Source organism: Papio anubis, chromosome 17, assembly GCF_008728515.1.
Source record: "Papio anubis isolate 15944 chromosome 17, Panubis1.0, whole genome shotgun sequence".
Lineage (NCBI taxonomy): Eukaryota > Metazoa > Chordata > Mammalia > Primates > Cercopithecidae > Papio > Papio anubis.
This window is the reverse complement of record NC_044992.1, coordinates 19,202,880-19,216,199: the sequence shown is the minus strand read 5'-3', so window position 1 is coordinate 19,216,199 and position 13,320 is coordinate 19,202,880. Positions and strand designations below refer to the sequence as shown.

Below are 13,320 nucleotides of genomic sequence, written 5' to 3'. Positions count from 1 at the left end.
AGAGACTGCGTCCAAAAAAAAGACACAAGTCTATTATTAGTTTAAAAAGTATCCTTCTGGTGGTATTTCCCACCCCACCCCCCACATATATATAAAATTGCCCTATTGTGCAATACTCTCAGAGCACTGGGGGATATTTAAAAGCATTACACTTACCAAGGGATACACCCAGGCACTTTCATCCTTTTGAAACAGAATGTCCTCTGTGGTGCTAGACATCAATGACTGCCGGGAGATCCCTGCTTTGGACTGGATGTCACATACTCTCCTTTCTTGTCCCTCCTCTCTGCTTTCTGGCTCCAAGTCCCTTCTTTCTTGTCCCAGTTCATCTTGGGGCATCTGGTGGGTTATCTCCTGAAGTTCTCCCGAGGGCTGCCTTGCAGGGGAACTAATCTGTTGTTCCTCAGGACTGATTTGATCCAAATCAAGAAATTCAAGATCTGTGCTCAGGACCCTTAAAAGCTCATCTGCATCCTCTGCATCCTCTGATTGTAAGGAAGGCTCTGACTCGCTATGTCTCTGGGATTTCTTTAAAAAGAAATAAAAGATCATGATTCCACATACAGTAAAATATATATGTTAAAGTGTATATACTTGTTGTTGAAAAAGATTTAAAGTGGTCACAATGGAATTGTAAGTTCCAACAGTTTGAGTTAAACAGATAAACCTGAAAACACGAAAGCACAATAAACAGATTCATTGGCCAGGAATATTTGCTGTAGCTCCCAGGGCTGGACACTTTTTTTTTTTTTTTGTAAGAGATGAGGTCTCGCTATGTTGCCCAGGCTGGAATGCAGTGCTTGTTCACAGGCACAGTCCTTCTACTGATCAGCATGGGAGTTATTTATGACCTGCTCCATTTCTGACCTGGGCCAAGTTCACCCTTCCTTAGCCAATCTGGTGGTGCCCCGCTCCCAGGAGGTCACCATATTGATGCCAAACTTAGTGTGAACACCTGAACGGCATAGCACACTATGGCCCAGAACTCCTGGCCTCAAGCGATCCTCCTGCTTCAGGCTCTCGAGTAGCTGAGACTACAGGTGTTTGCCACCATGCCCACCAGATACATTTTTATATCACTTCTTAGTCATTGCTTCCTTTCTACTGTATTCCCGTCTGATTGTTAGCTGCATCTCATCTTTAAGTCAGTTAAAGGAAAAAGCCCTCAAGCTCATCACATTTCCTTGAGCAATTTTCTTGATGCCTCTTGTGGTTCTGAAGGTCACATGATATATGGCTAAATGAGTTTCACAATCCACATGCCAGGTGGAAGACTGACAGAGAGACTTAACGTCAATTAAGAAACAAAGATTACGAGAAAGTTTTCCTAAACTCCTATTACTTAGAAATCATCTGTTTCTATACACAATTACAGATTTAGAGAACCAAACTGTATGCTTTTCATAAGCTATTCCTAAGTGGAAAATCAGAATGGACCAGATAATTAATAGAGAAAAACAAAGAGTGGAAGCAAGTAAAACCCTACCTCTTTCTGAAGCTGAACGTTTTCTTTCTTCAAAGCCAGGAACATTTCTTCCACCCTGTCAACCTCAGTCTTAGGCTTTTGCATGTCTTGCTGTAATTCTTCATGTAGATATACTTCTGATGTTCTGTCAGAATCTGGTGGTAAAGAACTCAGATTTTCTAATTTAGGTTTCAGACTTTTATAGTTATTTGTACTGCAACTGTCAATATTTTGGTTCATGTTTTTTGTCATTTGCAAATCAAACTCTTGGCCTTCTTTCATTTCAACTGTAACCTCTTCTGGGTTCCTTGCTTTCTTAATGCCTGCATCATTACTAAAGTTTTCATCCATACTAAAAATATGTTCAATGCCTGGTTTGTTATCACTGTCATAGTCTAATTTATTTTCATGTAAATGAAGCTTAGAAGATGACTGGCAAGCATGTTCCAGGGACCCAGAGTATGGATGAGAGTATGGATGGATGATACTTTTGAGACTGGGTTCATTTTGTTCAGGAAACGTCTTGAATACCACTGAGACAGACACTTCAGATGCATCTTCTTCCACACAACCAGGTATATTATTTGTCAAATTAAAGGGAATGTCTTTTACATTTGTTTTTCTCATAGAGTTATCAAGTAGTGGCTCTTCCTCAGGACAAACCGGAATTTTGTATGTTTCACGAATTTCACCAAACCTCTGCTTTAACTCATTTGTGACAAGTTTTAATTTGTTTTTCCACTCTAATTTATCTTGTTCGATCCACATTTCCTCAGACTTTTGTGCATGAGGAAGTATTGAATATACAGGTATATCCTCTCTATCAGAATCCTTAGCCATTTCCGGTTCTTGAGACATTTTCTGCAGATGCAAAAGTGAAAGATTAATTTGCTTGTTTTGTTTCTCGGGTGCCTTCTTTGTCGGGCTACATGTTTTAAAAACAGCTTTGTCCTTACGTAACAGGTACCAACAAAGAAAAATTCACAAATAATTAAAATGAAAATTTAACTGTTAAACTTTTTAATCTAGGTTTAGCTACTCCCAAATCACTGGCTTGTAACTAAGAAAGAAGGAGAAAAATATGAACCAGCAAACTTAACTTTGTCACTGTTTGTTTGGAATAAACTTAATTCGTTATGTGTTAAATCTATCAAAAACGAATTAGCAGATGATTTCTAGTGTTACAAAGGCTTCCTCACTTGAAAAGTGAGCCCCTACAGTACATTTAAGTACTCTTTCTATAGATTACTAACAGGAGTATAGGCAATCTTTAAATTATTAGGAGCCCGAATCAACATCCATCAGAAAGAAAAGCAAATTCTTAAGTTTTAATTCAAATTATATAATGTAACATCATAGGGTTGTATGTCTAGACTATCTTCTTCAGCTCAGTTCTAACATATACTACGGTCCCCTAATAACACTAACTAAAACTTTAAAGGTAGTATTTACTAAGTTTCTGCATCTAAAAAGTTAGAAAGTTATTGTTTGTACCCTAATACCAAAGATCTCATTCTGCGAGGTACGATTCCCTTCATAGGCAGTTGGGTTGATTTCATAACCCCACTCTCACTGAACGTAGACTCTGAAGTCAATGAAAGGCCACAAGGCAGAGTACATCTTTAACCTTGGCATTAATAACTGGCAATATAAAACTGCAAAATTTGAGCCACTGGCCATGATTACTCTTTAACCATGAATCCAACTCAGTGGCCATCACTGTTAAATTGTTCATAATTTCTGTTACTTAATAATATGATTCAATAATTGATGTTACCTTCTTTATCCTGTAAGGATATTGTAAGAATGGAAGAGCAAACAAAATTCTGGAATGTTTGCCTCTACTCCAAGGGTAAATATTATAAGTTATGATAGATTCTAACAATATTGTGTTTTATAACTAGTTTAAATGTATTTAAAATTAAATATTAAGTAAGGATCTATTGATTCTCAAAGGCTAGTCTGAGAGGTAATTTCATTTGGGCTATCTTACATTATTAAAGCAAAAAAAAAAACCAGTATTAAATCAGAAATTTAGATTTTAATTTAAATGTTTCCACACCTGTGGCTGCTTATTTTCATGTCCTTTAAGTCTTTCTTGCTCTTCCTCTGATGTCAGCTCCAAGTCTTGTTCTGCTGTGAAATCCAAACATTCAGTTAAATTACTTAGAACAGTTAGATAAAAGACATAGTCTTTATAAAAACAGATTTTAAATTACATTTCATTTTATTTCATAAATTGAGAGTTTAAATGAAGTTTAATCTTTAGTGGATACTTACTTCTTTAAGAAATACTTCTAATTCTCCAAAACTTCAACAAACCACTTTCTGGGAGACACTAGATGCCACCAGGTTAAAGAAATACAATCATCTTGAAGATCCACTCACAGATTCTTCCACCCAGCATCAATGAACAAAGCCATCACAAACAAAACACATTTTGGAATACAGTAGCAATATTATTAGGCAATGCTGCATACTGTTCTCTACTTCATAATAGTACCTTATTAATGATTTCCAAAATGACTGTGGACACCTTTATCGGTGTACACCCTCTTCCTAACATCTGAAATGTTTCCCTGTAATATTCTGACAAATGTATTAATATTTTCATCTTTTAAAACAGACTGCTAAAAATAAATAAATAAAATACAATAAAATAAAAAACGGATTGCTAGGTGAAGTTGACCCTGATCCTGGCTATCTTTCCCCAGGTAAACAGGTATCTAGGTATCTCCTTCCCTGGGGCTGCCCTAGAACTTCGCTGATTTTTCTACTGCATCTCCACCACCCAAACTGTCAATTGCTTTAAACATCTATTCCCTTTGCTCCTTGACTGTAGGGAACAATCTTGAAAATTATCTTTGTACAAGGAGTCATTATCTATTTTACTCAGCAATTATGTATTGAGTCTGGCTACGTCTCAGGCACTAGGGTTTAAAGAGTGAAAAGAAAGCATATCAGAGATGACTTTTCTAGAGATCCTGCCCAAGTTGAGACTTAAAGAGTGAGGCTAGCTAAATTAGAAGGGGTAGGGGGTAAGAAAGAATGAGAGCATGACAGGCAGCAACAAATGGCGGAGAGAGGCCTGAAAGAGTATATGTATTTGCCTACAATCGAGGGATGAGTGAGCAGGACCCGACCAGCAGTTCAGTAAGGCCAGAGAAAGGGCACACAGGGGAAAGGGCTAAAGATGGAGAGCTGAGCGGAAGTCACATTATGAAAGCCTTATGTATAATTTTAAGGTGCTTGGACATTAATGTTCGCAAGAGTGGTCCCTGGTCCTACGTGCATTGGTAATAGACCACTGTCAATGCCAAAACCAACATCCCTAGTGAACACATTTATTAACACAAGGTGGTAGCTCATGTGGACACAGGCAAGAAGATACTATGTCTCAAATTCTCAATGATTCTCATTAATTACTGACTTGGAAAGTTGATTCTATAATACATAAACTCATAGAAACGATAGGAAGTCACTTAATATTTGCTTTTGGAAGGTGTTTTGTTTTGTTTTTTGGTTTTGTGTGTGTGTGTTTTTATTTTATTTATTTTTTGGAGACAGTCTCCCACTATTGCCCAGGCTGAAGTGCAGTGGCACAATCTCGGCTCACCGCAACCTCTGCCTCCTGGGTTCAAGCGATTCTCCTGCTCAGACTCCCGAGTAGCTGGGACTACAGGCATGCACCACCACGCTTGGCTAGTTTTTTTGTATTTTTAGTAGAGACAGGATTTCACCATGTTGGCCAGGTTGGTCTCGAACTCCTGACCTTGTGATCTACCCACCTCAGCCTCCCAAAGTGCTGGGATTACAGGCGTGGGAAGGTGCCTTTTAAGTTATAGCGCATATAGTTATAACTAACAGCTGTGAATTCAGAGCTATGAAAATAAAGCAAAGAAACCACATTGTGTTTGAGTCAGCAATCTTTAGGTCTCTACTGAGTTATCCTAAATATAATCCTATGTTAGTCCCTAAACATACATAGTCCCTACTTTCTAAATATAATCCTACTTCCTAAAGAAAACCATGCTTTCCCCTAATTCTCTGTTATCTAGATGTTGCTTTGGTTAAAGGAAGTTTACAAATGTCCTGCCAAAAGGTATTCTGTTCAGTGCAAAAGGAAAGTAAACACAAAGCACATTTTACCAGAAAATGATTTTTTTTAAGTCAGAACTATAGCACTATGCAGCCAAGCAGAGGCACTCTAGGACTGAATTCTCTATACTTCTTTGTTACCTTCTTTGCTCTCTTTGTTTTCTGGTAGCTGTGATTGGCACAGGTCATGGAGACTATCATTCCCCGAGACGTTCATCTTTTCTTGTTCTGTTAAGTTCATCTGTCCCAATTCTTTGGTTGCTGACTGATTTTCAGGCATTGATGGTGATACAGATGGACACTGATCATCAACGTTCAGAATCTTGGATTTCTGACAAGTCTTATCACTAACGGTCAAATTAGTAGGATGCCAATCTGAAAAATCCGAAAATGAAGTTTTCATTTATTAGGATGTAAATAACACAATAATTTGACCAACTTGTATACATGCTTTCTTCACAGAAACAGTCCCACGTCCTGCTCTCTCCCACAAACACATTACGCATTTGGGCTTATTATATTTTAAATGTCCTATGCTGCAATTCATTCAGAAAAGTTTAATTGACTATCATCTCTCACTTTTCTACATTTTTACTGTTTACTATTACTTACTTTTATTCACTCAGCAGTCTCTATTACATATTTTGCTTTCCATTAAGATATTTCATGGATATAAATTTTTTATATACAGAATTTATGTCTAACCATTTTAAGCTTAAATATACATGACAGCACTATGTGTATGTGTTGTAGAGACAGAGGATTTATAAAAACTCATAATAAATATAATTTTAAAACTATTTTAATTATAATGAGATGGTCTTTCCTCAATGCACCACTATTTTCAAAATTTACTTTCAAATACTTGGATAAACTTCATACATTTATTTGCAAAATGAGAGCCGTAAGGGCCCTAACTGTTCCCATGTAAAAACAGGACTAGTGTAGGACCACACTAGATCCAAAGAGCACACAGTACCATGCACACAGTACCATGACACAAGAAAGGAAAAAATATATATATATATTATACATATGTTATGTATAATATACATGCATTCCTTTTTCCTATATAAACAAAATTGTGGGGATTTAAATTTTTTTTAAGACAAGTGAAAGAAAAAAAGCCAAAAACACAGAAGTGAAACGTTAAAGTCCATTTCATCATGAAAGGCGCATTTATCCACAACCACATATGTGGTTTAAAATGTTGGGTCTAAATTGTGATCTGAGAATCCCTGGAGTTCAAGATCCAGGCAGGGGGTCCAAGATGTCAAATAATACAAAATGTTATTTGCCATTTTCACTCTCGTTCACTTTCAAGTGTACAGTGGAGCTTTTCATGACATGGTGTGTCATAACATCATAGCGCTAATGGTGACTGGGTCAGAGTTCTAAAGGCTATTGGAATGTATGGCTGTGCATGCTCGTTTTTCAAATATTTTAGTTTTTATTTCTAAAACAGTAAATATCAAAAGACACAACCGACTTAAACAAAAGCTCTTTGGAATCTGCAATCATTTTTATTTATTTTATTTATTTATTTATCATTATGAAGAGACTTTAACTGAGATCCAGTCATTTAATAGAAAACCAGAGCTTCCTGTGTCAATAAGGACTGATCTCAAAAATGTAATGTGTCCAGAGAAAAGAAAGTTGCAAACTTTGTAGAGTGTACAACAATTTATATATACTTTTAAGACATGAAAACAAATTCTACATGTTATTTATGACCATATAGATATGTAATAAAATGTTTTAAAAGGGAATGGTCATGATAAATGCTTAATTCAGGATGTCAGTTACCTCTAGGCAATAATATTTAATCATATAAAAGGAACTCCAGGCCAAAAAGTTTCAGAATCAGTGTTTTAAATGACTGTGTCCACCATATAGTTATTAAGGAGTGATTGTTTTCCTCATTTTTGATAATCAAAGATACCACCCCCCCCAACACACACACACACAATCTGCTAACCAGAATATCTGACTGGCTTAAAATCATCAGTATAGCCACACTATGACGAACTAATCAAACTTAAAAGCACAAGTCACATGTTGGCAAGTAAAGTTTGTCTTATCTGATAAGTTTTGGTGCTCCACATTCACCTTATATTCTTTCCACCTTCCTAATATCCCACTCCTCCTTTTTCTGAAGTATTATCTCATTTTACCACCCTCCATCATATCCACCTGCTTCTTTTCCCTTCATTTACTCCCTATACTCTCTGCCTTCCACATTCTTTATTCCCCCTTTTACTCTTGTCCTCTTCCTTCTATCCTGAAACTGCATATCTAGGGTTCAGTACTATCCACAGATCTAGGCATTCACTGGGGGTCTTGGAACATATCCCCATGGATAAGAGGGGGAAACTGTACATTTGGTTGTGTAGGTCTACGGGTGCTGTGCTATGTTATATGGTAAAACACAGGGAAGAGACCAGGGACAAGGATCTTTGCAAAGACTTTTCAGCTGCCAGTGGAGAGAAAAGCTCAAGGGAGATCAATGTACTCACTCTCACTAATCCTCTTCTGGGGCAGATGCTGGTTAAGTTTACTTAGTTCTAGCTGTTTTCTCTAGCACAAACAAGGCTCAAATTCACCTACCATTTTACCTCCCATGGAAAGAACCACTGGAAAGATCACTCCCTTAAAGAGCTTATTCACTCTGAGCTGTACCATTCATTCAGAGAGAAGCTTAAGAAGAAACACTGCCATGGTGGTGGCAGGTTTCCAGGGAGAACTACCTGATATGAAAAATATATATGAACAGAACTATCAGCTCACTCAAGCTGCCAGAATGTGCCAACAGTTGTCAACTCTCTCTGGTGAAAACAAAATTATTTTTCACTTCTTGTAAAGCAAAACACTGGTATTTCTTATGACAGAACATCTAGTTGTAGATGAGCCATGTTATAATAATATAAACTTTTCAAGCTCATCCCAAAAAAGAAAAGAACCAGTGAGGAACGTATGTATCCACCTGTAGTATTCACTGCCTGATCTTCTTTTTAAGTGCAGGGTAAGTATGCAAGACTTTGTGATTCCAGTTTTATAAAGTCCAGCTCTTGAGATTACCCCGTCCCATCATTAGAGTCTATCTGGACCCATCCCCTAGAGCACGATGGTCCAGTTAGTGCTCTGCAGTACTGCATGATGCCATTTTTCCCCACTCTCCCCATTACGTGGCAAATGTCTACAGAAATCACGCTTTCTCAGCATGTCAAGTCATATGCCATCAGCTCCTATTCTGATGAAAAAAAAAAAAATGAGGAAAACAAAGGCAAGGATAAACAACATTTACAATGACAGAATCCAATTACTATGGAACTTTATTGTTTAAGTATTCAAAAAGATATCCACTGTTTTATTCCAACTATATGACTAGTCTGGAAAAAGCAAAACTATGGAGACAGAAAAAACACCAATGGTTGCCAGAAGCCAGTGGAGAGGAAGAGATGAAACGGTGGAAGACAGAGGATATTTGGGGTAGTGAAGCTATTTCGTCTATGATACTACAAGGGTGTATACATGCCATTACACATCTGTCCAGCACCATAGAATGTACAACACCGAGAGTGAACCCTAACATAAACTGTGAACCTTGGGTGTGATGTGTCTGTCCAGATAGATTCCTCAACTGTAACTCTGATGAACTCTGATGGGGGGTACTGATAATGAGGGAGGCTGTTCATATGTCAGGGGTCATGGGGAGTATGGAAAAATCTCTGTACCTTCTCAATTTTGCTGTGAATCTAAAACTGCTCGGAAAATAGTGTTATTAATTTTAAAAAACATACTCACTGAACTTGCTATTACCCTAAATTATAAAAAGACAGAGTCACCTTGAAAATTGCAGATCACTAAAGATCAAGGTAACAGAATATGAGTACTATCTCCCAAATTGAAGCATATAAAAACACATAAAGCAATTAATTTTAATTGCATACTTAGGCAAAAAAAATCGATAAAAATGATTGAATATCTAATCTTATTTCATAATTATAAACAGGGATTTAATGCAATATGAATCAAAACTGGTCCATCCATGTAAATAAAATGAAAGATAATTTTTATTCTAATTTTAAATCAGAGCTTATTATGCCTATTTTATCCCACAATTTTACTGAAAGGTTAATCAGGTAAGAAGGAAAGATTATAATTATTTAATATTGCCATAGTAACTTATGTACAAATACCTGTTAAGTATTCACCAAATGTCAAAACTGTAAGCAGCCTTGCTACTTAATATGAATGATGTAACCGAAAGCAGTATCATGTTATGGTCTATCATATTATTTGCTATTATATTACATAAAATTTTAAGATAACATCAAAAATTTAGTCAGGGACATAGCTTCTGGGCAGCAAAGATTTCATATAGCAGGCTAAAGACATCCATCCTTAGAAAGGCTTGCTTGCGAGGCTAGTCCTTGGCTGGTGTTTGGGACCTTGAATTTGATAGGGTTCCCGCCATTCCCTAACTTAGAAGAAGGAAATGGCTCACTGTGCCTAAACTGTTCGTGCAAATGTGGTTTACTATGAACAGTTAATTTCCTCCTGGGAGTCTAGAATTTTGTCACATGTGAGGGAGAGGAGAGGTTGTCTATGTGACTAGCCTCCCTGGAAAACATGGGTGCTGAGCCTCTAATGAAACTCTGGTAAGGTAGACAACTTTGCACATGTGTCATCAAAATTTGAGGCTGCGAGACCTAAGCGCATCCTGCTAACTACACAGGCGACGACTCCTGTAGCTTGTGCCTGGCTTCCTCCAGACTTTGACACATGCACCTTTTCCCTTTTCGAATTTTGCCTTGTGTCTTTTCACTGTATTAAATACAATAAATCAAAGCCCCGAGTATGACTGTCTGCTGAGTCCTCTGAGTCCTGTGAGTACTTCTCAGTGAATGACCAAACCTAAGGCGGTCTTGGGAACCCCTGATACAACTGCATTATACAACTTTTTTTATTGTTTAAGTTGATGTGTTACATGTGACTACAATCAGAAGGTTATTTCACAGAATATCTTTCCCTAATCTGCTTATTGTTTATTTTTTGACATTTGCCTTGGAGATTCCTGTACTTCTATATCCACTGGACTAAAAGCATTAAAAATGTATGAAACAATGATGTCAGAAAATAATTTTAAAAAGCAACAATCCTATTTTAACCCAATTAAGAAATAGAAAATCTTGATGACTGACAATATGTTCTACAGTATAAAAGTTTCTGGAACAAAAAATTAAAAGATCATAGTCAGTTTTCTCCCACTCAGTAGGGTTTAATTCATTTTTACAATAATCGTGCAGCAGGTCACGTGCGGCGGCACACATCTGTAGCTCCACCTACTCAGGATGCTGAGGCAGAAGGATTGCTTGAGGCCAGGAACTAAAGCTGCAGTGTACTATAATCACACCTGTTCAAAAAATAAAGTCCAAAAAAGCCCTGCAAATAGTGGAACTCATCAGTAAGAATCAACAGGACTTTTAACTTATCTGGCCAGGAGAAGAGATTTATCTTGTATATAGATGGTTAAAGTGTGGTAATCCAATTGACCACATATTCTAGTTAAATCGCAGATTACCAATTGCTGAAGAAATGTAATACCAGAAAAGCACTTCACATTTACACTATGTCAGATAAAACAATTTGTATTTGACAACCCAGAAGACACTTAAAATCGTGGTAGACCATCATCATTGTGTCATTGTGGTGCAGATATACAGAAGTGCATTTGAAATGTGTTCTAATAGTATTTTCTTTAGGGATGAAATTCAAAAGGAAGCAGTAAGAGCAGAAATATCACAAGAGGGTAAATGAAAAGGGAACTGCACTAACAAAAGGAGTCAGGCACTGACTTTTCTACTGATGTGACCAATATTCCCCAAGTACTGAGAACTACTATATTCAGCATTTCACTTTATATTTTTCTCCCGGACATTATATTAGTTTCCTGCAATAAAATATTTTTTAAATGTTGGTTTGTCTAAACTGCTGGCCTGTAAACTATTTCTAATCAAAACCTAAAATTGTGTCAAAACATGGCTGTATTACAATTCCATGTCAGAGGAAGGATATATACGTGCATCTGGCAGTGGCTTCCAGTAGTTGCTGTCAGATGTTTGTTTGGGAATGCATCCAGAAGAGTTTATCAAGGACTTGAGTACAAAACAAGCATTCCACAAAAAAGCAGGTGAGAAAGACTACAGTTTTCCTCACAAATGACCTTAGGTTTAGACAATTCTAGGGAAATGGTGGTACATTAACTCACCAGGCTTGACCATTTTCCCTGATCCTGTACAGGGAGCTGCTGCAGTTACAAAAGTTAGGGACGATCTTGGTAGGTGTAGTCTTCCACATTTGAACACCAGAAGTACTGATCACATCAACAGCAAACCCCACAACTCTATGACTGTTCTTTAGAAGAGAGTGCCACCGAAGAGCTTTTAAAAAGTTAACTCATTTTACTTTTTAGTAATCTTACTGGTTAGAATTGATACTCCCTCCTTGAAATTCTCATCTTTGTAAATTTTTGCAACATCACTTTCTGATTCGTCTCCTCTTTTTCCTTAGCCACTGCCCAGGCTTCCTTCCTAACTCCTCCAGGAAATGCTGATATTCCCAGGGTTCCGTCACTGGCCCTCTGCTCATTCTACACCTTTCCCATCATGGGCAGGCTCACTCAGATCTACAACTTTGCCTCCGTTATTCCAAGTCAGCAACTCCAACCTCAGAGTTCCATCTCCAGCCATAAAGATTTTATCCAATGACCTACTGAAAATATCCTACATGGACATTCCAGTAAACTCAGCAATGCAGAGAAAACTGTTAGTCATGGCTGCTGACCTGCTGCTCTCCTCTCTACACCTGAAAACTGCCTACTCCTTCATGCCCAGGTTAAACGCTAGGGCACAAACCAGAAACCTGAGAATCATCTGGGATTTCTCCCTGTTCCCTATGTTTTTACATTCAACAATCACTAAATCATTATTAACCATACCTCTTTTCTGTATCTGCTTTATATTTCCACCGCCACATGTTTATTTTATATTTGTATTTCCTAGTTAAACATGGGCTTTTAAGTAGTGGCTTTTATAGGGAAAAAAACAACTTTTAATGTTATTTCTTAAACAAACAAACAAAAAAGTTTAACTAAAATAAATGAAAAAGGCATCATGCCAAGAAAAAGACCAACTTTTTAAATGAATAACTGAGCTCCTTAACCTTATTGATTTCACCATGGATGGGTGAAAACCTCACCACAGACTAATACTAGTCTGAGGACAGGACAAGGAAACTATAGCTCTGATAACTGCAAATGTTTCCTTTGTTTCCTTATCTCTTTATGTGGTTATCTTCCAGTTACCCTCCATATGAGGGGTCAGCAAACTATAGGCCATGGGGCAAATCCAGTCTGCCTTATAGTTTTGTAAATGAAGTTTTGCTGGAGCTCAGTCATGCGTCTTTGCTTACCTATTATCTATGACTGTTTTCATACTTCAACGGCAGGGTTGAATAGGAATGACAGACCACATGAAAAAGCCCTGTACAGAAAAAGCTCGCCAATTCCTGCTTTTTTTTTTTTTTTTTTTTTTGAGACGGAGTCTTGCTCTGTCACCCAGGCTGGAGTGCAGTGGCTTGATCTCGGCTCACTGCAAGCTCCGCCTCCCGGGTTCATGCCATTCTCCTGCCTCAGCCTCCCAAGTAGCTGGGACTACAGGCGCCCATCACCGCGCCTGGCTAATTTTTTTGTATTT

The 13,320-nt window shown here is 37.5% G+C and overlaps 1 protein-coding gene across 3 annotated transcripts in view; it reads right to left on the bottom strand.

The window, feature by feature from the left end:
• The window catches only part of LOC101008824 (coiled-coil domain-containing protein 144A-like), a 103,693-nt gene that overhangs the window by 81,400 nt on the left and 8,973 nt on the right, over window positions 1-13,320 (bottom strand). For 2 of the 3 annotated variants that reach the window (XM_031656995.1, XM_031656997.1), the window contains exons 3-6: window positions 5,705-5,938; window positions 3,528-3,601; window positions 1,487-2,326; window positions 157-528 (exon numbers count right to left, since the gene is read on the bottom strand). In XM_031656995.1, the coding sequence (XP_031512855.1) occupies window positions 157-528; window positions 1,487-2,326; window positions 3,528-3,601; window positions 5,705-5,938 (1,520 nt within the window). The remainder of the gene's footprint in view (window positions 1-156; window positions 529-1,486; window positions 2,327-3,527; window positions 3,602-5,704; window positions 5,939-13,320) is intronic. The other variant, XM_031656996.1, reaches the window with a different exon arrangement.